General features: G+C 43.2%; 1 protein-coding gene across 1 annotated transcript in view; it reads right to left on the reverse strand.

The window, feature by feature from the left end:
• cntn2 (contactin 2) overlaps nt 1–23,944 on the reverse strand; it is a gene marked incomplete at both ends in the record, with an annotated part of 101,486 nt that overhangs the window by 77,102 nt on the left and 440 nt on the right. The window contains 5 exon segments of the mRNA XM_084315813.1: nt 1,402–1,504; nt 4,619–4,828; nt 8,189–8,284; nt 10,580–10,755; nt 11,177–11,318. Coding sequence (XP_084171939.1) covers nt 1,402–1,504; nt 4,619–4,828; nt 8,189–8,284; nt 10,580–10,755; nt 11,177–11,318 — 727 coding nt within the window.

Genomic DNA, 23,944 nt, shown 5'->3' on the forward strand with positions numbered 1-23,944 from the left:
AGAAGAAGAAGAAGAAGAAGAAGAAGAAGAAGAAGAAGAAGAAGAAGAAGAAGAAGAAGAAGAAGAAGAAGAAGAAGAAGAAGAAGAAGAGTTAATCTATAGAAAGAAGACAGAACACAGCATCTATAGAGAGAAGACAGAACACAGCATCTATAGAGAGAAGACAGAACACAGCAGCTATAGAGAGAAGACAGAACACAGCAGCTAGAGAGAGAAGACAGAACACAGCATCTATAGAGAGAAGACAGAACACAGCATCTATAGAGAGAAGACAGAACACAGCAGCTATAGAGAGAAGACAGAACACAGCAGCTAGAGAGAGAAGACAGAACACAGCATCTATAGAGAGAAGACAGAACACAGCATCTATAGAGAGAAGACAGAACACAGCATCTATAGAGAGAAGACAGAACACAGCAGCTATAGAGAGAAGACAGAACACAGCATCTATAGAGAGAAGACAGAACACAGCATCTATAGAGAGAAGACAGAACACAGCATCTATAGAGAGAGGAGGGAACACAGCATCTATAGAGAGAAGACAGAACACAGCAGCTATAGAGAGAAGACAGAACACATCATCTATAGAGAGAAGACAGAACACAGCATTTATAGAGAGAAGACAGAACACAGCAGCTATAGAGAGAAGACAGAACACAGCATCTATAGAGAGAAGACAGAACACAGCATCTATAGAGAGAAGACAGAACACAGCATCTATAGAGAGAAGACAGAACACAGCATCTATAGAGAGAAGACAGAACACAGCATCTATAGAGAGAAGACAGAACACAGCAGCTATAGAGAGAAGACAGAACACAGCATCTATAGAGAGAAGACAGAACACAGCAGCTATAGAGAGAAGACAGAACACAGCATCTATAGAGAGAAGACAGAACACAGCAGCTATAGAGAGAAGACAGAACACAGCATCTATAGAGAGAAGACAGAACACAGCATCTATAGAGAGAAGACAGAACACAGCAGCTATAGAGAGAAGACAGAACACAGCATCTATAGAGAGAAGACAGAACACAGCATCTATAGAGAGAGGAGGGAACACAGCAGCTATAGAGAGAAGACAGAACACAGTTAATCTATAGAGAGAAGACAGAACACAGCATCTATAGAGAGAAGAGGGAACACTGCAGCTATAGAGAGAAGACAGAACACAGCAGCTATAGAGAGAAGACAGAACACAGCATCTATAGAGAGAGGACAGAACACAGCAACTATAGAGAGAGGAGGGAACACAGTTCATCTATAGAGATAAGACAGAACACAGCATCTATAGAGAGAAGACAGAACACAGCATCTATAGAGAGAAGAGGGAACACAGTTCATCTGAGGGATAGAACACAGAACACTCATCTGAGTTCTTGTCGGCGAATGAGAACTTACTTGCCGTAGGCGAAGCACTCCAGCTGCGTAGTATGTCCTGCGAGCGCGTAGGTCTCTGCTGGGTAGCGCACTTTGATGCTCGGAGCCGACTTCCTGGGGTTAACTATTGTGGAACAAAGGTGTAATGTTACTTATGAAACCCCAATGAAGTTATATACTGTCAATGAAGACAAAGTACAAAAAAAAGGATATATTCCCATACTGAAAGTACATCTTTTGTATATCAAGTGAGTCAAAAGTACATTTCTACCCATACATACTTTTCTGAGACTATACTTGAGTATTTTATTTATTTATTTACTTATATCATATATTAGATTCATGTATATGTATCTGGTAGTGGGGTGTGGCAGTGGCTCTGGAGGTAGAGCAGCCGCCTGGCAATCGGTTCGATTCCAGCTCCTCCTGGCAGAATGTTGAAGTGTCCTTGAGCAAGGCACTTAAACTGATGAGCAGGTTGGCACCTTGCATGGTTGCCTCCGCCGTCGGTGTGTGAATGAATGGGTGAATGAGAGGCACAAGTTGTAAGTTATTGGATAAAAGCGATATATAAATGCAGTCCATTTACCATGTAGTTGGTAGCAAAGGACGCAGAGGGAGAGATTATTTTCTTTGCTACATGTAACTCTGTGGAGCCCAGATGTATTCCGTGCCACAGGATGGCGTGTAAAGTCTCCCTGCCTCCAAGGAAACACCCCCCCCCCCCTCTACCTTAACCCATTTTACTCTCTCCCTAGTTTGTATGTTCTTCTACACAGTATATTATTATTATTATTATTATTATTATTATTATTATTATTATTATTATTATTATTATTATTATTATTATTATTATTATTATTATTATTATTATTATTATTATTATTATTATTATTATTATTATTATTATTATTATATCACAGTGCACAGACTACCCGAAGGTTGAGGTGCCCCAGAGGAAAAACCACCAACTGACGATCTCACTTCTTCTACTTTCTGTTTTCTATCCGAGTTCAATTGAAGTGTAATAGCATCTATTTTCAGCAAAGTCCTACTTTTCTGTCTCAGGACGCACTTATACACATTAACATCTCCTCTCTGACCTCATTAGACCCGCCCCCGCATAACCTTTGGCCAATCACCCTCTACGGTGAACACCTCTCTCCAATGAAATGCAGGTAAGTTATCAGAACAACATGAACTTAACCCTTTGTTCCTCTGTGACAGTCTCTTCTCGCTTAGAGTCCATAAAAAGTTAATGTATGTTAATACATTTTATATATTTAAGCACATCTTAAGTACAACTTTCAACACACAAAGTACAACTTAAGTGAAAGACAAATTTAGTATACTTTCTGAATATACATATAACTTAAAATAAGGGGCCAGTTGTGGCCTAACGGTTAGAGAAACAGTGAATGTGAAGCAGGACATTGTTGAATAAACAATTCATAGACACCTTATGTTTGTGTTTCTGTCATGTTTGGCTGTACAAGTCATGGTGCAGAAAGACAGACAGAATACAAGTATACTCTCAGAAAAGTAAATATGGGTAGAAATATTCTTTCGACACACTTCATAAACTAAAAATATACTTTCAGTATGTAAAAACATATACATTATACATTCCTGGAAATTACAGGGTAAATGTCGGGGAAGTTACACTCTGAATCCCCAATTGTTCCACGTTGTCTTGTTTTCTTCTGCTGGACCTACATTTAAGTACCAGTAGGAACCGATAAATATATGTATGGATACGAGGAAGTTACAGTGTAATTACACCGTAGGTTCTGGTGTAATTACACTGTACAACGCGGGCTGTATTGTAAAGTGTTACCACGTATTCTCCTGTACGCATGGCAACCACTCAGCATATGGACCAGTTATCTGTTCATGGCCACGCTGCATACATTTAGCACATGAACGTCAGGAAACCGGCTGGAAGGATTACACTCAGTGTGTAAAACCTGCAACCTTGCTTTTCTATTGTACAGGACGGTGCTTTCATCTGTGGCTCCGTCTTGACTAGACGTTCTACTGTGTGGGAGACAGAGTGGGCTGCAGAGGACAGAGAGATGCGCCGGCTTCCCCATGAAATCTAAGTCCAGCGCTGCCGTTTGTTATCGGTTCGTGGCATCCTGCGTGAGGTGACCTTGGGCATCTGTTAAGGCAGCTGATTCTCCATTCCATTGACATCCACAGTTGCTCTCACAGAGATTCAGGGGTCTGATATGACCTCCTTCGATACACACACACATACCAGGGGTGTAAAGTACTTGAGTAATTGTACTTCGTTACAATACTTAAACTGTTTTGGGGGATTTGTACTTTACTCGAGTATTATTATGTTTGTGTACTTGTACTTTTACTCAATTACATTTCAGAGAAAAAAAACATACTTTTTACTCCTTACATTTAAAATGCAGACCTACAAAGTACAAAGTACAAATCTCGCAGGTCCAACCATTTTAATTAGTATATTTGTTTCTCTGGCCGAACTAACGTTAACGTTATTAATCCTGCGGCCACACTTTATTTAAAAACAGCCAATCAAATCCCCATCAATGGAAAATGAACCCGCCCATACCCATGCTGATTAATCCTTGTGCAAGACTAGAAAGCGGGGATATTTGATTAAACACCTGCTATCAGAAGAATAGATGGTCAAAACAAAAGTTTTTACTTTAAATTTTTAATACTTAAGTACATTTAAAAGTAGAAACTTTTTTTACTTTTACTCAAGTGTGTTTTTAGCCAGATACTCTGACTTTGACTTGAGTACGATTTAGAGACCCATACTTTCACTTAAGTATAATTTCTGGGTACTTTTTACACACGTACCGTCAGGCTGCACGGTGGGCCGGGTGGAAGTGGACTGGTGTCTGTACAGTACGTACCGTCAGGCTGGACGGTGGGCCGGGTGGAAGTGGACTGGTGTCTGTACAGTACGTACCGTCAGGCTGCACGGTGAGCTGGGTGGAAGTGGACTGGTGTCTGTACAGTACGTACCGTCAGGCTGCACGGTGAGCTGGGTGGAAGAGGACTGGTGTCTGTACAGTACGTACCGTCAGGCTCCACGGTGAGCCGGGTGGAAGTGGACTGGTGTCTGTACAGTACGTACCGTCAGGCTGCACGGTGAGCTGGGTGGAAGAGGACTGGTGTCTGTACAGTACGTACCGTCAGGCTGCACGGTGAGCTGGGTGGAAGTGGACTGGTGTCTGTACACTACAGTACGTACCATCAGGCTGCACGGTGAGCTGGTTGGCTTTGCTGAAGGAGCTCTTTTTGCTCACGTCCATGTTGATGGTGGTGAAGCAGAAGTAGTTCCCTGTATCGTTAGCTTCTGCCTTAGCCATGTAGAGATTCCCCGTCACCTGGGACACAAACAGCCTGCCGCCTGTCTGGACGAAGGTGGGGAACTCGTTGAGGAACCAGCGGTAGTATAGTGCTAGAGGCGGAGGGGGGAGAGAGGGAAATCATTAGAGGAACCAGCGGTAGTATAGTGCTAGAGGCGGAGGGGGGAGAGAGGGAAATCATTAGAGGAACCAGCGGTAGTATAGTGCTAGAGGCGGAGGGAGGAGAGAGGGAAATCATTGTTATGCTCATTAAATGTTCTCCAGGAACTAAATCGTGCTACAGAGTTCCAAAGGATTGTATCATCTTTGAGAATAGTAGGATTGTTAGCCTCATGGGACAGTTCAATAGACTTGGTTCCACCTGTGATTTACCCCCATTGTCATCACCCATTGAAGATCAAAAGTATCATCGCCAAACCATATTGTGTAGATTGATCATCTTTAACAGAGGTATATATTATTGAATTCTTATACTGTTACAACCAATGAAGGAAAATATTGATATGCGATTAAAATGTGATTAATTTCGATGAATTAACTATAACGTCTCTAATTAAGAGTCCCACCACTAATTTTTATTTATTAAACACAATTAAGCCTAGCTTTGTTTCATTATTGCATTTGAAACCATTTCAACCTAGGCCTGAGAATGCCTTCTGAAGGCATTCTCTGAAGGAAAAAGCTAAATCTGAATTTGAACTTAAAAATAACAAACATCTGCACTGAAACACCGGCTCAACTTGCCCCTGGCCAAATGGCTCAATTTACGCCAGAGATACCATTTGTAATTAATTAGCCCCAACAGCTAGAATGGTGCACTTTCATGCTAGGTTTACTACTTATAGATACCCCAACTGAGGTATAAAACAAATGTTAAATGATCTATGTTGGTCTAAACACAATCCTCATGAAACTGATGATTAAATTCACTTTCATGAATGAAAAATGTTTTTTTTCTAACCACTTTAGCCATGTGGCTCTTACCTTCACAGACTCCATGAAATGACGCCTTCCTCCTAAATTTCCGGTCACATGCTCACTTTTTTTTTTTTTTGTATTTTATTTTTTTATAATTTTTTAAACAAACATATAAACAAACATGACAACACACGATAAGATATACAAGCATTAATTGTCAGGGCACATCCAATGAGATCACCTTTTAGTTAGTTGTCTTATATAAGATATACCCATAATACCTGTTATCTAAAAAAAAACCTACACACATATGCTCAGCTCGAACCCCCCCCTCCCGGACCCCACCTTGAGAAGTACCTCCACTATCCCTCGCACCTAACCAGACACTACCATTATAAGCTAGCTTTTATTCTCTCCACCACTTCTAACCACATTGACATTTTGGATTCATTGAGACCCAGAATTCTTGCTGTAGATATTTCATGGTAAATTACATCGAGATATGTAAGAAACCAAACTTTACGGCAAATCTTTTCCGGTTGAAACCAGCGTGATGCGATCAGCTTTTTGGCTACTGTGATACCCGATAAAACCAATCTCTTTAGCTGTGGATTCACTGCAAACTCAAAAACATCATTCAATAGTAATACCGAGGGGTGTACAGGTATATTCCAAGATACGAGTTTTGATATTTGTTGGGTCACATCTTTCCAGAATGCCTTAACTGGTGAGCAGTCCCAATACATGTGCATAAATGTCCCTTCGTCCCCATTTGTACATTGGGTGCATTTGGAATCTTGTTTAAGCCCCATTCGGCACAGTCTTATAGGAGTCAAGTATGTCCTGTGAATATAGTTAAGATTGATTTGTTGATGATCCGGGTTCCTTGATGTAAGTCGGACATTTGCCCAGGCTCCTTGCCAATCAAAGTCATTTTCCAGGTCTGGTATATCCCTCCTCCAGACAGAGTCAAGTTGGAGGGTTTCATACGAGGACGTTAGTAATTGATGATAAAATTCTGAAACAAAACCTCTCGATGTCTCTCTTGCGTAGAAGAATTTGTGGTATCTGTGGTGTTCAATTGGTCTGTCTAATGGAACACCGTGAGACTTCAAACATAGCTCTAACTGTTTGTGAAAAAGCCATGTGGACTTGGTGAGATAAAATTTTTTGCGTATTTCTTTATCACTACAAAAACCCTGTTTGTTAAAAACATCCCCTAATGAGTGTATGCCTTGCTCTTCCCATTTAGGGAATCTTATAGGTCGTTTTCCAATTAAGAGAGCATTGTTATTGAATAAGGGAGTATGATTGTGCCATTTTTGTGGGTTAGGATTTTTTTTTTGTGATTCACGCCATATCCGGATCGCATGAGTAATTATGGGGCCAAATTTCCGTTCACAGTGCTTGATTGGTAGTTTAGTGTATGCTATGTCCTTCAGTCTATGTGGGGCTACTATGTTTTCTTCTATTTTTCTCCAGGATGCTAATGCTTGGGAGTCAAACCATGTTGTCAATGGACTTAATGAGTATGCCTTAAAATATAGGAAAAAATCTGGAAATGCCATGCCACCATCTGCTTTATTTCTCTGTGCGGTGGATCTTTTTATACGTGGTGGTTTGTTATTCCAAATAAATGTGTATGTGGAGGAGTGTAATCTTTTCCAGTAACCCTCTGGAGGGGGTAACGGTAGCATTGAACAGAAGAAGTTGATTTTAGGTAGTACATCCATCTTAACTATTGATATCCGTGCTTGTACTGTGTTTTTAAGTTTTGCCCATCTATCAAGGTCGTCTTTGATTTTGTTTTGGATTTTTGTGTAGTTGTGCTTCACCGTTTGTCTTATGGTAGGGAATATTTCCACTCCCAAGCATCTGAAATGTTTTACCATCGGTATCTGTCCTGGGAGGGTTGTATCTTTTTTTGCAGGGGTGTTAAGTGGAAGGAAAGCCGACTTCGGCCAATTTATCTTAAATCCCGATAAATCACCAAAGTCCTCAATCAACTTGAGCAGATGAGGCAATGTGGTGTTGGGGTTTTCCATGAACAATATTACATCGTCCGCATATAAACTAATTTTTTGTTGTGTGCCCTTGATTACGATAGGTTCTATGCTCACTTTCTTTTATGGTTTCCTAGAAACAAGAGTTGGCTGGCAATGTACCCCAATCTCCCCTATGTGGCACCTACTGTTCTCCTTGAGCCCCCTCCCCATTACAGGGGCTACATAGGGCTTTTTCAATTACAGCACTCCAAGGCCCAGCTGGGTTTTACTGGGCTCAGCCCTGCACAACCCTTCACGGCACAGTTCTGTATAGTGGAGATATTAGACAGTCCAATAGGCTTGTTCAGCCCTCTAAGCTACAAATGGAGGTCCCTTTTTAGATTGTGTAAAAATTATATGTTGGACTATGGCAAACCTGCATTGTAATAGGTTGTTTCGGTCATTGCAGTAGGTAGTATAATAGTAGGTACATACTATTCCTATTACTGTCCACATAATAGGCCAGCGTAGGCCACAGAACCAGCTTACCTGGGTAGTGAGGAGGGGGCTGGCAGGCCAAGAAAGCACCCACCCCCTCGTACGCTGTCTGGGGACTCCTGGTCTCTGGAGGGAAGTCCTGGAGGTCTGATGGGGAGGAGTGAGAGGAGAGAAAGAGAGAGAGAGAGAGAGAGAGAGAGAGAGAGAGAGAGAGAGAGAGAGAGAGAGAGAGAGAGAGAGAGAGAGAGAGAGAGAGAGAGAGGACAAGGATGAGGGAGGCAGAGAGAAAGAGAGAGATAAAGAGAGGGATAGACAGAGAGAGGGAGAGAGGGAGAGAGGGAGGACAAGGATGAGGGAGGGAGAGAGAGAGAGGGAGATAGAGAGAGGGATATAGACAGAGAGAGATAGAGAGAAAGAGGTAAAGAAAGGAAAACAAGACAATAGTCTAACAATGGTGTTCATTACAATGTAAGGAAGCAGCTAACATTAAATAAGCTTGCTAGCTACCGTATCCCTTTGACATCCAAACAGAAATAGGAAAGAATTTAGCAAAGCGCTAATCACGATTAGCAAGATCACAATATCAGTTAAAGTCCCCATAAAATGACCAGCAGAATGCTATTTGATTCTACATAATGTATGTGTGTCCTGTAAAAACAGGAAGCTAGGGAGGGTCCCATATTGTTGGTGAGTAGCCAATATCAGTGAATGTGCGTTACGGTCGACCCATTAGCTAGAAAGCTAATGTTAGCAACGTAATGTTAGCAACGTTACACAATGTTAGTAACTTTAGCAACTTACATTAGCAATATTACACAACATAAGTTGTGTGTTGTTTTGTAATTCTAGAAAGCATTTCATTGGACACACAATTAGTTAACGCCCCTGTGTGCTGGGATGACTCATCAACATTTAAAAAATTGTTTTCCAGGAAATTACAAACTCTAAAGTACCATTAAGAATACCTACAAAACAACTTTTTTGTCAGTGTTCTAGACAGCTTCAGGCCTTTCAAGGACAAGCATGTTACATACACATTCACAAGGCCAAACAACAGTCTTCAACACTTTTCCAAATGTCGATCAAAACAACAAATCACTAAAGGCCAATTGTGTTAATGTCTTGGACCCAAGGACAACACAGCTGTCTCCTACAGCTAGAAGGCAGAAATATGTGATGCTCCACATGTCACTGAATGGGGCACTGACTTCGTGGAGCCATTAATGTTCAGCTGAGTTCTCCCACACGCCACATTTTGAAAACCTCATTTTGGTGAAAGAAGAGCTCACATCAACATTTTATCGGTTCACAAAGGCAGTGCTCCATCCATTGTGAACGTGAACATGAAATCCAGGCGACGTCAAACATCCAGGGATTCTCTCTCGGGTTTCTAGCTTCAGCAGAGAGTGGTGCATGTTGACAGATAGTGAGTGAACTGTCCTGGGGTCAGTTAGACAGAGAGTGGTGCATGTTGACAGATAGTGAGTGAACTGTCCTGGGGTCAGGGGGACAGAGAGTGGTGCATGTTGACAGATAGTGAGTGAACTGCCCTGGGGTCAGTTATACAGAGAGTGGTGCATGTTGACAGATAGTGAGTGAACTGTCCTGGGGTCAGTTAGACAGAGAGTGGTGCATGTTGACAGATAGTGAGTGAACTGTCCTGGGGTCAGTTAGACAGAGAGTGGTGCATGTTGACAGATAGTGAGTGAACTGTCCTGGGGTCAGTTAGACAGAGAGTGGTGCATGTTGACAGATAGTGAGTGAACTGTCCTGGGGTCAGTTAGACAGAGAGTGGTGCATGTTGACAGATAGTGAGTGAACTGTCCTGGGGTCAGTTAGACAGAGAGCGGTGCATGTTGACAGATAGTGAGTGAACTGTCCTGGGGTCAGTTAGACAGAGAGTGGTGCGTGTTGACAGATAGTGAGTGAACTGTCCTGGGGTCAGGGGACAGATAGTGGTGCGTGTTGACAGATAGTGAGTGAACTGACCTGGGGTCAGGGAAAACACACATTACAGTATGTGAATTCTTAAAACCGGCGGCGTTCCCCTTGATGCAGGCTCACTTACAGCTAGGGATGCTCGATATTGGCTTTTTTACCGATACCGATATACCGATATTGTCCAACTCTTAATTTCCGATACCGATATCAACCGATATCAACCGATACCGATATATGCAGGGTTTCCCCCCCAAAAAACTGAATAACTTCAGGTAATTAACATTACATATCTCTTGTTGTGGAATTAACACAACATTATGCATACTTTTGACAATAAATAAAATCAGAATTTGTTCTTACTTGCTTGCCTGGGTAAATAAAGGTTATAGAAATGTAAAAAATTAATAAAAATAAAATTCTTTTTGAAAACCGATACCGATATTTTCCGATATCACATTTTAATGCCAATATCGGCTGATAATATCGGACATCCCCACTTACAGCCGAATTTGAGGTTGGCGGCGCGGCTGATGATGGTGCCGCAGCGGTTGCCGGCCAGACACTGGTAGGAGCCGGCGTCCTTGCCGGACTGGGGGCTGTTGATCACCAGGTTGCCCGCCACCAGCGTGTAGCGGAGGTCCATGCCCAGCGGGACCTCTGTCCCGTTCACCAGCCACCTGGAAGAGGGGGGGGGGGGGGGTCACACCTCCTCGTGAAGCAGTGTTTCCTGTTTATTCATGAATGGAAATAACCTCTCATATATCTCAATCGATTAAAATGTCTGTCTGAAGATGTCTGTAGCCAGAATTACATACCATAAATTCTTCTTGATATATGAACTGGTAAACTTTTTCCAAAAAAAAGGAAATGATTTTAACGTGCATTATGCGTCAAATATTTATTTAGCGCGTTATAACACTGTTTTGTCCATTTGTATTTATGTGTGCTCACTGCTCGCGTGCGTCTGTGTGTGTGTGTGTGTGTGTGTGTGTGTGTGTGTGTGTGTGTGTGTGTGTGTGTGTGTGTGTGTGTGTGTGTGTGTGTGTGTGTGTGTGTGTGTGTGTGTGTGTGTGTGTGTGTGTGTGTGTGTTAGCTCACCTGTAGCTTGCAGCCGGGCTGGCCCTCGCCTGACAGCTGAGTGTGACCTTGCCTTCTGGTAAACCCTCTGGGTAAACCAGACCGGTTGGCTGCTCTTCAAGCACCGGCCCGCTGTCATGACCCGCCACACACACCTCTCCACCTGCCAACAGAGCAACAACACAGCCGCTCAACAAACCGCACGTATCACACACCTCTCCAGCTGCCAACAGAGCAACAACACAGCCGCTCAACAAACCACACGTATCACACACCTCTCCACCTGCCAACAGAGCAACAACACAGCCGCTCAACAAACCACACGTATCACACACCTCTCCACCTGCCAACTGAGCAACTAACATAAGTAAAAAGAACAAGAAAGAAAATTCATTAGAAATGAATTATCTCCTGCACTGATGACCATGGATATTTTAAAGTATACAATGGGTTTTGATGAGGTTTGTGTGGGTTCCTGCTGTGTAAGGTGTCAATGGGGATAGATGTAGAAAAAGGAGAGGGGAAAAAACAATGAATCAGTTTGGGGCGAGGAGACAAATTGGGGTCAATTTTGAAAATTGGGGTTACGAGAGAAAAAAGTTTGAAAATATCTAACACCATAATAACTATTTGGTCCATCCAACACACAACCGCTGAGTTTTCCAAAATAGTTTTAATATCCTCCTCAACTTCAGTTTAGACCAATGGGCAATAGTGATTGTAGCGTTAAAGATCCTTTCCACTCAAAACCTTTCTGGAGGCATGACTTTGACGATACAGAAGTGTGGAGAATTTGTCATCAGTGCACTTTTTTTTTACATTCTTCCCCATAAGAGGGAGTGTAATTGAATAAATGTAATTACACTGCAAAATAGATGGTAGAATCATGATACTTGGTATCATGCTAAACCACTTTAAACCATGATACCGATGAATAGCACTGTATTTACATTGATTTTGGTCGTCGTCATCATCTTAGTGATCAAGAAATTGTGGAAATACCATGATCATTTTTCCTAAAGGTTCGGAGAGCCAAAGCCGTTTTGGAGAGCCACATTTGCACTACTTTGGGAAGACCTGGGATTAGCATGACCAGATATTGGCTTTTTATTCTTTTGGCGCTAGTCTCAAAGAAAGCTAAAGCCCAAATAAAAACGTCTTTAATAGTGCAGATCAGGCGTTCAAACCAAGAATGTGTGATCTCTCTTTGGCTGGAGTTCTCTGCAAAGCCAGATGTGGAAAAAGCAGTGTTGGGACTAACACAGTAACGCTGTTACCTTTACAGTAACTAGTACTCTATAAGGCATTACTTTTTTAAATTCAGTAACTCAGTTACCGTTACTAAATGGTTCGTTATTGCGTTATTTTAATGTAGACTGGTAGTGAGCGTCCTCCTGACTGTTTCACATGCGGAGATATAGGGGCGTGTTTGTGTTGACTTGACTCTAAGTCGCCCACTAAGTCGAGTTTTTGGAGTAATTCACTCGCTTCGCCAATGAACACAATCATTTCAAGACATTGCGACATCGGTTTTTCTCTCTGAGGAAAATTTACAATGTACACCAAAAAATTTATAAATAAAATTAGTTGAGGATTCCCCCATCTGTCAAAAGCAACCTTGGACAGAGGGCGGTCGGGTGGCATAGCGGAGATTACGCTTGTCACCAATGCAAGAGGCTGCGGTCTCGACTCCCGGAGTCAGCATTGCCTGCGCCTTGGGCCGATCGCTATACTAACTCGTTTGGCTGGGTTAGGGGGAGGGAAGCCGTGGGTGGTAATCTGGCGTTGTGGACAGCGACGCCTACAGGTCAGGTCTGGGCGCCTGCTCAGCGAAAGGTAGGAAGTGGTGAAGGCAGCGTGACCTCCCACGCGTTACGCTTCACCAATGAGAGTCCTCGCTGCCAGGTGAAAAGAGAGCCGCTGGCTGTCTCTGCATGTGTTGGAGGAAGCATGTGGTAGACTTCAGGGTTCCCTTGTACCGACCAGTAGGGGGAACATGCGCACAACAACCAGGTAGGGGAGGGGGGGAATTGGCATAACGACTAAATTGGGACGGGGAGAAAAAGCACAGAAAAAAATCAGGCGGAGAAAAAGAGGATACAAAAAAAAAAGAAAAAGCAACCTTGGCCCACTGGAGGACCCTGAGATCCTCTCGAAGGGTGTTCCCATGAGCAGCTCACCATCCCACGTGACTAGTCTAGCAGGCTGGGGAGGGACGTGTTGTCACTCTATAAGGGGCAGACGGACAGATGACCCTATGTGAGGGAATCAAACCCGATCGATGAGTCAGATAGTCGAAGGTAGACTCGGTAAACAAAGGTTTATTCGTCAGAGTAATACTATAATATATAATAATATTATGTAGGGCTGTCAGTTTATCGCGTTAATTAGATTAATTAATTACACAGCAAATTATCGCATTATGAAAATTTACTCAAAATTTATTACAAATATATAATTTTTTTTACAATTTTCTTTTTATATCTCATTCCATAAGAACGTAGAATACACATTTACAGATTTTTTTATATGGCATGTTCTTGGTATCTGATGCTAGGGACATCTCAGGGAATGTATTCCCAGTGTCAGAAATACTGTGTCTGTTACTAGGCTTGAGTAAATTGTAATGAACCAAATGAGAATATCCATAATTTTTTTTTTATCTTTGACTGTGAATAACACCATGCTCAAATTGACCAGACCTGAAAAGCAAATTAATAGATGGAAGATGATTAAACAGAAGGTTTTGTAGATACCGTACTGAATTCTGCCATCCGGACACATGCAATTTGAAATATGATTATAGAATATAGAATATCAGGCATAAAATGGTTATGCGATTAAAATGCGATTAATTAGATAAATTAATTACAAATCCTGTAATAAATTAGATACATTTGTTTAATCGCCTGACAGCACTAATATTATGATGACCCAAACGGGGACACCAGCTGGTGTGTCACAGGGGAGCTACCGAGTCCACTCAGGCAGGGCTCTTTATAGGGTGAGAGAGAGGGGAATTCTGGGTAGAATTGCTAGGTTCAGGATTGGAGGGGGATCAAGGGGGTTCAAGGGGGTTCTAGTTAGGAGAAGGAGAGGAGGGGGTGGTATCGGGTGAGGGGGACAAGGTGAGGAAGGGGGAAGGGGAGTTATTAGGTTGGGAGGGGGGGCATGGTTTGGGGGTTGGAGGTGAGAGACAAAAGGTGTGTGAATGGGGGGGGGGGGGTAGACAGGACTTGGGTATTTGGGAGGACAGTAGGCTGTCTGTGGGGGAGAGATAGTAATTCCACACCTACCCATCGCATCAATGTTTTAAAGCTCAGAGCACTATTGCTGGTGCTCAAACACTTGCTCAGCCTTGTGAGAGACAGGCACGGCATGGTCAGGATGGACAGTCTGACATCGGCTGCCTGTATAAACAGACAGTGTGGAGTTCGCTTCCCCCTTCTCCGCCGGGCTGCAGTGGAACTGTGGCTCTGGACCTCACTTCATCTGCACAGTCTTCTGGGCTCTCCACGTTCCGGGAGTGGACGATGTGGGAGTAGACTCTAACGTCTCTAGTGAGAGCCGACCAGGATGAGTTCAGGGAGGCTGAAGTCAGTGGATCTCTGTGTGAGCAGAGAAACCGCTCATGACCTCCTGTGGTGTTCCACCAGGTGAAAGGACAACCCTCTTCTGGGAGTGGATGCTTTTTCTCTGCCTCCATGGCTGGACGGGCTTCTTCTCTATGAGTTTCCTCCCAATCCACCTGATTGGTCAGTCGCTGGAGAGAGTGAGACCGGACTCTAATTTCGATAACACCAGATCACCTTCTGTAATCAGAACCATGCCATAGTCCACTACCATTGTTTATGCAGTGAGGTGGCACATAATTCCAAAGTCTCTGGACATCTTGTCCGTTATCCTGCCCCCTGGAATCAGTCCAAGGGTTTGATGATAAAACTATTTTCTGCCACCCTCTGGCAAACACTTTTTTCAGGGCGCTAGATGCCTCAAACCAGTACAGTGTGTGTTGACCCAATGATGGGATGTCCCATTAGTATATATATTTTTTTGATCTACTTTTTCTCCCCATTTTCTATTTTTCTCCCGTCCCCAATTTCATATTATCCAATTCTACCCTCCCCTGTCTCGAACGCTGTTGGCCATGCCTCCCACAAGCCGGCTGCAATGTGGACGAAGCCTTACATCACGTGTCCCCTCCGGTACTCGAGGAGGCAGCCGTCGCATCTTTTCACCTGCACAGCGCGATCTCTCAGCGGCGAGGGTCTGCGTGGGAGGGGCACGCCGCCCCGTCGCTTCCTGATTCTACTGCGCAGGCGCACCAACCGACCTGTAGGAGTCGCTGTCCACAACGTCCGATCCCCACCCACCAGCTTCCCACCCCTAACACTGCCAATTGTATTAGTATGTATTAGCCAAGCTGATAGCAATGCGGAGAGCTGGGCTCGAACCCAGCATCTCCTGCATTGGCCGAATCAGTCCAAGGGTTTGATGATAAAACTCTTTTCTGCTACCCTCTGGCAAACACACTTTTTTCAGGGCGCTAGATGCCTCAAACCAGTACAGTGTGTGTTGACCCAATGATGGGATGTCCCATTAGTATTGATTATAATTTTGGGAGCTCTTTTTGAATCTCTGGAACAGGCACCCTTGCGTTTGTTGTCTTTCAAGACGGCGTTCCTCTGTGACAACAGCTAAACGCACCAGCGCGACGTGTGCCTTGTCGGGTTCAACCAGACTGACTATCAAGGGACATGTTTGTAGTGGTATTCTGAGACCAAATCCATCCTTCAACCCCAAGAACATTTGGAGCTAATTTCCAAACGGGCGAAGCAAGACGCTTTTCCAGCAATCATATAATGTGTTATGTTAATAGTTAATTGTTATAGTGTAAAATTGTGTCAAAGATGCTTCTGGCAAACTGCGCCCTGATCATTATTTTCACAATACCGTCAGCAAGGCATAAATATTGCATTGGTAGCGAGTGACAAGAAATGAATAACGCATGACATGTTGCACTTTATTCTCCTCTGTTATATACAGCGGGGTATCTGGAAACGGTTGGATCGTCTAAAAGGAAGGGGACATGTTTACAGATAAATGTAAATGTGCTAAATGTAATCCTTCCTGAGTTTTAACATGCTACCTGTTCCCAAGACAGAGGTGTGACATTAGGGGCTATGCCTTCCGGACAACACCATAAGGTGCTTAAATCAGCGATGTGTGTGTGTGTGTGTGTGTGTGTGTGTGTGTGTGTGTGTGTGTGTGTGTGTGTGTGTGTGTGTGTGTGTGTGTGTGTGTGTGTGTGTGTGTGTGTGTGTGTGTGTGTGTGTGTGTGTGTGTGTGTGTGTGTGTGTGTGTGTGTGTGTGTGTGTGTGTGTGTGTGTGTGTGTGAGAGGGGCGGGGCTGTAGCTCCCTCAATCTAATAAATTGTGTATGCGGTTAGAGTGAGATGAGAGAGATAGAGAGAGAGGAGAGAAAGGTGAGGAGAGAAAGAAAGAGGAGAGAGGGAGAAAAATATAACGGAGAGGGAGAGAGATAGAAAGAAAGAAGAGGGAGAGAGAGAGGAGAGAGAGACAAGAATAGAGAGAGAGGAGAGAGGTGAAGAGAAAGAGAAAGGAGAGACAGATGAGTGAGAGAGATAGCAAGATAAAAGAAAGAGAAATGAGAGGGAGAGCAGAGAGCGGAGAGAGAAGAGATAAAGGGAGAGTAGAAAGATAAAGAGAGAGCAGAGAGGGGAGAGAGAAGAGATAAAGGGAGAGGAGAGAGATAAAGAGAGAAGAGAGAGGAGAGAAGAGAGAAGAGAGAGAGGAGTGAGAGGAGAGATAAGAGGAGAGAACAGAGAGGAGAGAGGAGAGAGAGGAGATAGATGAGAGATATAGAGAGGAGAGAGAGGAGAGAGAAGAGAGAGGAGAGAGAGAAGAGAGAGGAGAGAGAGAAGAGAGAGGAGAGAGAGAGAAGAGATAGGAGAGGAGAGAGGAGAGAGAGAGAAGAGTGAGGAGAGGAGAGAGAGAAGAGAGAAGAGAGAAGAGAGAGGAGAGAAGAGAGTGGAGAGAGAAGAGAGAGGAGAGAGAGAAGAGAGAAGAGAGAGGAGAAAGGAGAGAGAGGAGATAGATGATAGATAGAGAGAGGAGAGAAAATAAAGAGGAGAGGAGAGAGAAGGGAGAGGAGAGATACAGAGAGAGGAGAGGAAGAGAGAGGGAGAGAAAGAGAAAGGAGAGGGAGAGAGAAGAGAAAGAAGTGAGAGAGAAAGAGAAATAAGTGAGAGATAAAGAGAAAGGAGAGAGAGAGAGAGAGAGAGAGAGAGAGAGAGAGAGAGAGAGAGAGAGAGAAAGAAAGTATATGCGTTTGCGTGTGTTTGAGAGAGAGAGGGTATCTGAAAGTGAAAGTGGCCCTGTGGACAGTTTCCATGTTATTTTCCTCATCACACCGGAACACGTTAAAGCGTACAATGTGTACGATTTATATTTAGTTGAATTGGTTTGCTCCTCTTAACGTGGACACCCTGGCCCTATGTGAGCAGGTGTCATCAGCAGTGCAGAGATGTTCCACTCATCAAGTTTCACTACCCCTTCTAACCAATCAGAGAGGCTCAGAGGAAATGTCATTGATTATGATGATGAATTGTGGCAGCCCTATTCTGTTGTCTGAATTAATGACAACAAGCACTTAAATGTGATAACAGTCAAGTAACTAGATGTCACACTAGAGCACCAGCATGTCCTTTATTCAATCAGGTGCATTTTATGTGGGGAAAGGGGGATGGGATACATTTCTTAAATTATAAATTCATTAATCGAACATTTTTGGGGGGGGGGGCAATACTTTTATTTGGCACATTTCTAAAAGCGTTGTGGATGTATTTATTTTATTCATTATTTACTCATAACTTATACAAATGTTATCTATAGCACCTTTAAAGGGAAAATCTAATATGACAATCACAGTGTTTGGGTTTGATACTATTTATACACACGTTACATTACAATGAAGTTCAAAGGCGATGGACATCAGTTGGATTATTTGTAACACAATCCCAGTTATTTCCAACCTAGAAGCCTATTTTTCTACCATGTGTCGTTGTGCTCATTGATTCAGACCAAGATGTCGTCGAGTGCATCACAAGTCAGCATGTTGTATTTTCCCAAGAAGCTCCAGCTCAGTTTCCCCTGCAATTCTATTCAATGAGGCAACCGTGTAACTGAAGAAGAACAACATGGGGAACAAAAAGATCCTTTCAGGGTATTTTCAGAAAAGACACGTTTGTCTGTTTTTGCGGATATGTTTGTCTGTTGTCTGCAGTTGCCTTTGACTGGACTGCCTAGCTAAAACATAGATTAAAGAACTGTCTCCACAAAGACTGACATGCAAGAATTGAAAAAGCTTAAACAATTCCCCTTGCACTTCAGGCTCCGTCGGTCCCACGGACAGCTCACGTCAGGCCTGGAGAGGGAAGAGGAGAGTAGGAGACAGAGGGGGACTCCGGGCCTGACGTGAGCTGTCCATGGTGCTGAAAGAGCAGGGAGCCCAATTCATTGGAAACCACCAGTAGTTTCAGATACTTTTCATTCCCAAGCAAAACATGTCATTGCTTTTGAACAGCTTTCTACTGAACACAGAGAGGACATTGGTATCTATCTTCTTGTCTGACTCTGGAGAAGACGGTAAGCTCATTTCACATAATGTTGGCACGTTCCTTTAAAGTGGAGAGGAGAGAACAGAACAGTGAAGAGGGAGAGGGACGGAGAGAGAGGGACGGAGATAGAGGGTTGGAGAAGGATGGAGAGAGAGGGATGGAGAGAGAGAGGGATGGGGAGAGAGAGGGAGAGAGATGGAGAGGGATGGAGAGAGAGGGATGGAGAGGGAGATAGATGGAGAGAGATGGAGAGAGAGAGGGATGTAGAGAGGGGGATGGAGATGGAGAGGGATGAAGATGGAGAGGGATGGAGAGAGAGGGATGGAGAAGGAGAGATGGATGGAGAGAGAGCGATGGAGAGGGATGGAGAGGGAGAGAGATGGAAGGAGAAAGGGGTGGAGAGGGACATGGATGGAGAGGGATGGAAAGAGAGAGGGACAGATAAATAGAGAGGGGGAGGGATGGAGACATGTAGAGGGAGAGGGTGGGTATTAAGGAGTGGAGAGTATACAACAGGAGGAAGAAAGGGGAGGAGCCTGTGCTGAGCGGTATAGGGTAATCTCCAGGTTCAGCATGAATCCATCCGTCACACACTGTAAATAGTGTTAGAGACCCCTCCCACCTGGGCCAGTGTGTGTGTCTGTGCATATGCATCATGTCTATGTGGTACACCTGGGCGGGGGCCGGGGGGGGGGCCTATAAGCAGGGCTCCAGAGCCATAGAGCCTTTGGGGTGTTTTCATTACACTCTCAAATCCCTCTCCAGATCCCATTCCCCCCTCCTCTAACTCTCTGGGATAATATTTTCAGAATTCCCACACGAGCATTCCCAAATCACATTAGAGTGTTTCCAAACAACTCCAACTAATTCCCAATCCCAATCCAATTCCCAATCACTGAGAATTATAATTATCTAAATGTTTTCTTCCGATTACTTTACCCTCAATCCGGCGTTCAACTCGTAATGCATAATAGCTCCCCTTTGTCCCAAAGTAGTATATGCCTTCTAAACTTGTCTTGTGCAGAGTTTTTCAATATCTTTTACGAGCAAAGCTGCGCAAAAATGCACACGAGGACTGCATCACTGAGGCCACAGGTGCCCTTCAGATGAAGAACCGTATGACTCCATTTTAAATGTTTTGGACAGCCCATGTATTTGCAGTTGAAAGCACTCAACCTCATAGATATATATAACTAGATGGTGCAAGGTGGAGTCTCCAGTGTAGTTCACCAGTGGCCATCTTGTCACAGGCAAGCGATGAATGAATGTCCATGGTGCATGTACTATTGAAATAACCACAAATAAAACTCTTGACTTGACTTGACTTGAGCTTACTACATTTTCAACCGATTTACAAACGGTTTGGTTATTACAAACGTTATTAAGGATGCTTAATTTTCATATGAAAGTCCATTATAAGTATGCAGTATGTCTGATAACTACATCTCTGACGTTTATAACAAATCAAACCAACAACAAACTTATCTCTTAATAAGTATTTCTACATTTTGTCATGGCTTAATTGTTTTATAATCCCAATAATGTTGTGGGTGCGTCACAAAAACAACAAAAAAGGGTTAATGATTAGATCCGTATTTTCCCAGTTTTTCACTGTGGAAAGTCTGGTCGAGTCCGAGAAGCCAAGTTTCAAGTCAAGTCATATTTTGTAAACATACCAAGTCAAATGACTCTCAAGTCAAAATCAAGTCTTTAGATGTGTTTACGTGTGTGTATGTGTGTGTGTCAATGGTAAATGGTGCATTTATATAGTTAGTGGTTAAGTGTCTTGCTCAAGGACACTTGGACATGCTGCCCGGGAGGAGCGGGAATCGAACCGTGAACCTCCGAATTACCAGACGACTGCTCAACCTCCCGAGTCACTGTCACCCCTGTGTGTGTGTGTGTGTGTGTGTGTGTGTGTGTGTGTGTGTGTGTGTGTGTGTGTGTGTGTGTGTGTGTGTGTGTGTGTGCGTACGTGCGTGCGTGCGTGCGTGCGTGCGTGTGTGTGCGTGTGCGTGTGCGCGCGCGCGCGCGTGTGTGTGTGCGTGTGTGTGTGTAAATCACCTCACGGCACACTGTCGACAGATAATGAAGAGGCTTTTCCACGGAGCGTGTGCGTCCGGGGAGACTGACTATGCATGACTGCACATTGTGCTTCACTGGGCGAAGCCTGTTAATTTCAGCAAAGGCTACGCGTGATCTCCATCTATCATTTATGAGCGATTTGTGAGTTATTTCAAAGGGATGGCAATTGGGGGGGGGGGGTTAGAAAAGCAAATCTCTTCCGCCACCTGTCGAAAACAACAGCGGTAAGATTCTACTTGGGCCCCTGAGCCCTCCCTCCAGATGTGCCTCGCTGCCTGACTTTCGGCTCCACGCACACACACATCAAACGCACCCACACATCAAATGCACCCAAACAGCTTTTTACGATCAGTCTGATAGCATGAATGTGTCAAATGTTTTCATGGCATCACGTCGTAGGTTATATAAAAGTTTACCCCTCACATAATTGCATGGATTCCAATGTAGCTCAGGCATTACAAAATGTTTGTCCTATAAAAGGCTGTACCCACTGTAGGTTTGAGCAGTTTGTGGTAGGGATGTCCGATATTATCGGCCGACCGATATTATCGGCCGATATCGGCAGTAAAATGTGATATCGGAAAATATCGGTATCGGTTTAAAAACAAAAAAAAACAATAACAATATTTGTTATATATATATCCAGTGAAATTATTAGTTACCTGAAATTATTCAGTTTTTTGGACGGGGAAACCCTGCATATATCGGTATCGGTTGATATCGGTTGATATCGGTATCGGAAATTAAGAGTTGGACAATATCGGAATATCGGTATCGGTAAAAAAGCCAATATCGAGCATCCATAGTTTGTGGCGATTGTACCATGTTGTCACCTGCTCCTTGGAACTGAGACATACATGACTCTTAATTACTAAACTATGTTAGGACTGTCTGACTCTTAATAATACACACTGTTAGGACTGTCTGACTCTTAATAATACACACTGTTAGGACTGTCTGACTCTTAATAATACACACTGTTAGGACTGTCTGACTCTTAATAATACACACTGTTAGGACTGTCTGACTCTTAATAATACACACTGTTAGGACTGTCTGACTCTTAATAATACACACTGTTAGGACTGTCTGACTCTTAATAATACACACTGTTAGGACTGTCTGACTCTTAATAATACACACTGTTAGGACTGTCTGACTCTTAATAATAAACACTGTTAGGACTGTCTGACTCTTAATAATAAACACTGTTAGGACTGTCTGACTCTTAATAATACACACTGTTAGGACTGTCTGACTCTTAATAATACACACTGTTAGGACTGTCTGACTCTTAATAATACACACTGTTAGGACTGTCTGACTTTTAAGTCATTGAGAGCCACGTCGTTTCCCCATCTGCACTGGCTAGCGCCAGCTTTTCTTGACCATTTTCACGATATTTGAGAGCTATTGTATATTCTATACTATATGCAATAAGCCCAAATCGTTCTGGTTGATCCCCTGAAACCCCAAATACTCCCAAGTCAAAGGTATATACCATGTACATGTATTTTGTATGTACACAAAATCATCAAGGGGGGGGGGTAGTCTTACCCCAAAAATACGATCGTTAGAAAAAGCTTGGTTTAGGTCTGGTAAAATAAGACACTGTGATCGTTACAGAAACATGTTTCAGGTTCAGTAAAATATACATAGAATATACCTTACCTTAGCCAGAAGGTACTCCAAAAATAATAATTCCAATGATCCCATCGGCGATTGCGATTACTTTTTTTATATGTAATTACTTGTGTTTGCGGGAAACTATAGGTTTTGAGGCAAGCAGATCTCCTAGCAAGAGCAAGAGCTCCTCCCCCTCAGAGCGAGTCTTGACAGAAAGAGATCAGTAGAGACAATGTCTGAACTGGACTATCAGAGTACAAAAGGTAGGTGATACTGGCACCTGGTGAGATTCGATCGGCATTGCAATTCCAATGTAGGCAAATGAGCCAGGGACACCTAGAATGATCCGGATGACCGTTTAGAATGGGGATCAAAGGAAAAATATCAAAGGATCTAAAAACGTATTATTACGTTTTTGGCGCACAAGCGTTGGTGGTGAAACACGTAATATTACGTGTTTTGCCGTCAAAGAGTTAATACTAAACACTGTTAGGACTATCTGACTCTTAATACTAAACACTATGGGATGGGTATCGTTAGGATTTTATCGATACTACTACTCTTATCGATACTGCTTAACGGTTCGGTACTTTATCGATACTCTCATTGGTTATTTTTTATTATTTCGCAAAAATGTTTTTTTTACATTTAATTAAGAACAGAATCGACATTGCTTTATTATTCTTTTATATAACTATATTACTGCACATGGCTACTTTTTGATCAATCAAAATATTAGGTAAAGAGAGAGAGATGCCCCATATTCCATTGCAGCGTGCCTCTCCGCGGACCTATATATTTTATGCATAGCGTGGGTGGTGATGATGATGATGATAGAAACCGCTGTGGCGCATACAGTTGAATGCTGGTATTACACTTACTCAGGGACACGAAGAAATCAAGTCCGATACATACAAATACAAATCGGGATTGGAATAAAAAATGCATTTATATTAAACAATATAGAATATACAGCACTTCTTGGGGTCTGTAGCATAAGCACTTATTCCCTCCCCCCTGAACATTTATGGAGATGTATGGGCCTTTTAAGTCAGTGATAAAGTGTCTTTTCAAGGATAAGTGAGCTCCTGCACTGATTATTATAGTTCAATATTCAATATTTGATCACCAAAACCCCCCAAAAAGCATAAAAAGGGAGCCCCCCCCCCCCCCCCGCCCGAAAAGGGCCCCCAAAAACACACACAGGTATAGTGCCCTTTTCAGCCTTTGAGCACCTGCCCCTCTAAAGTCCTGTGTGTGTGTGTGTGTGTGTGTGTGTGTGTGTGTGTGTGTGTGTGTGTGTGTGTGTGTGTGTGTGTGTGTGTGTGTGTGTGTGTGTGTGTGTGTGTGTGTGTGTGTGTGTGTGTGTGTGTGTGTGTGTGTGTGTGTGTGTGTGTGTGTGTGTGTGTGTGTGTGTGTGTGTGTGTGTGTGTGTGTGT

This window comes from Notolepis coatsorum, assembly GCF_963971535.1.
Source record: "Notolepis coatsorum genome assembly, chromosome: 6".
In the NCBI taxonomy this organism is placed as follows: domain Eukaryota; kingdom Metazoa; phylum Chordata; class Actinopteri; order Aulopiformes; family Paralepididae; genus Notolepis; species Notolepis coatsorum.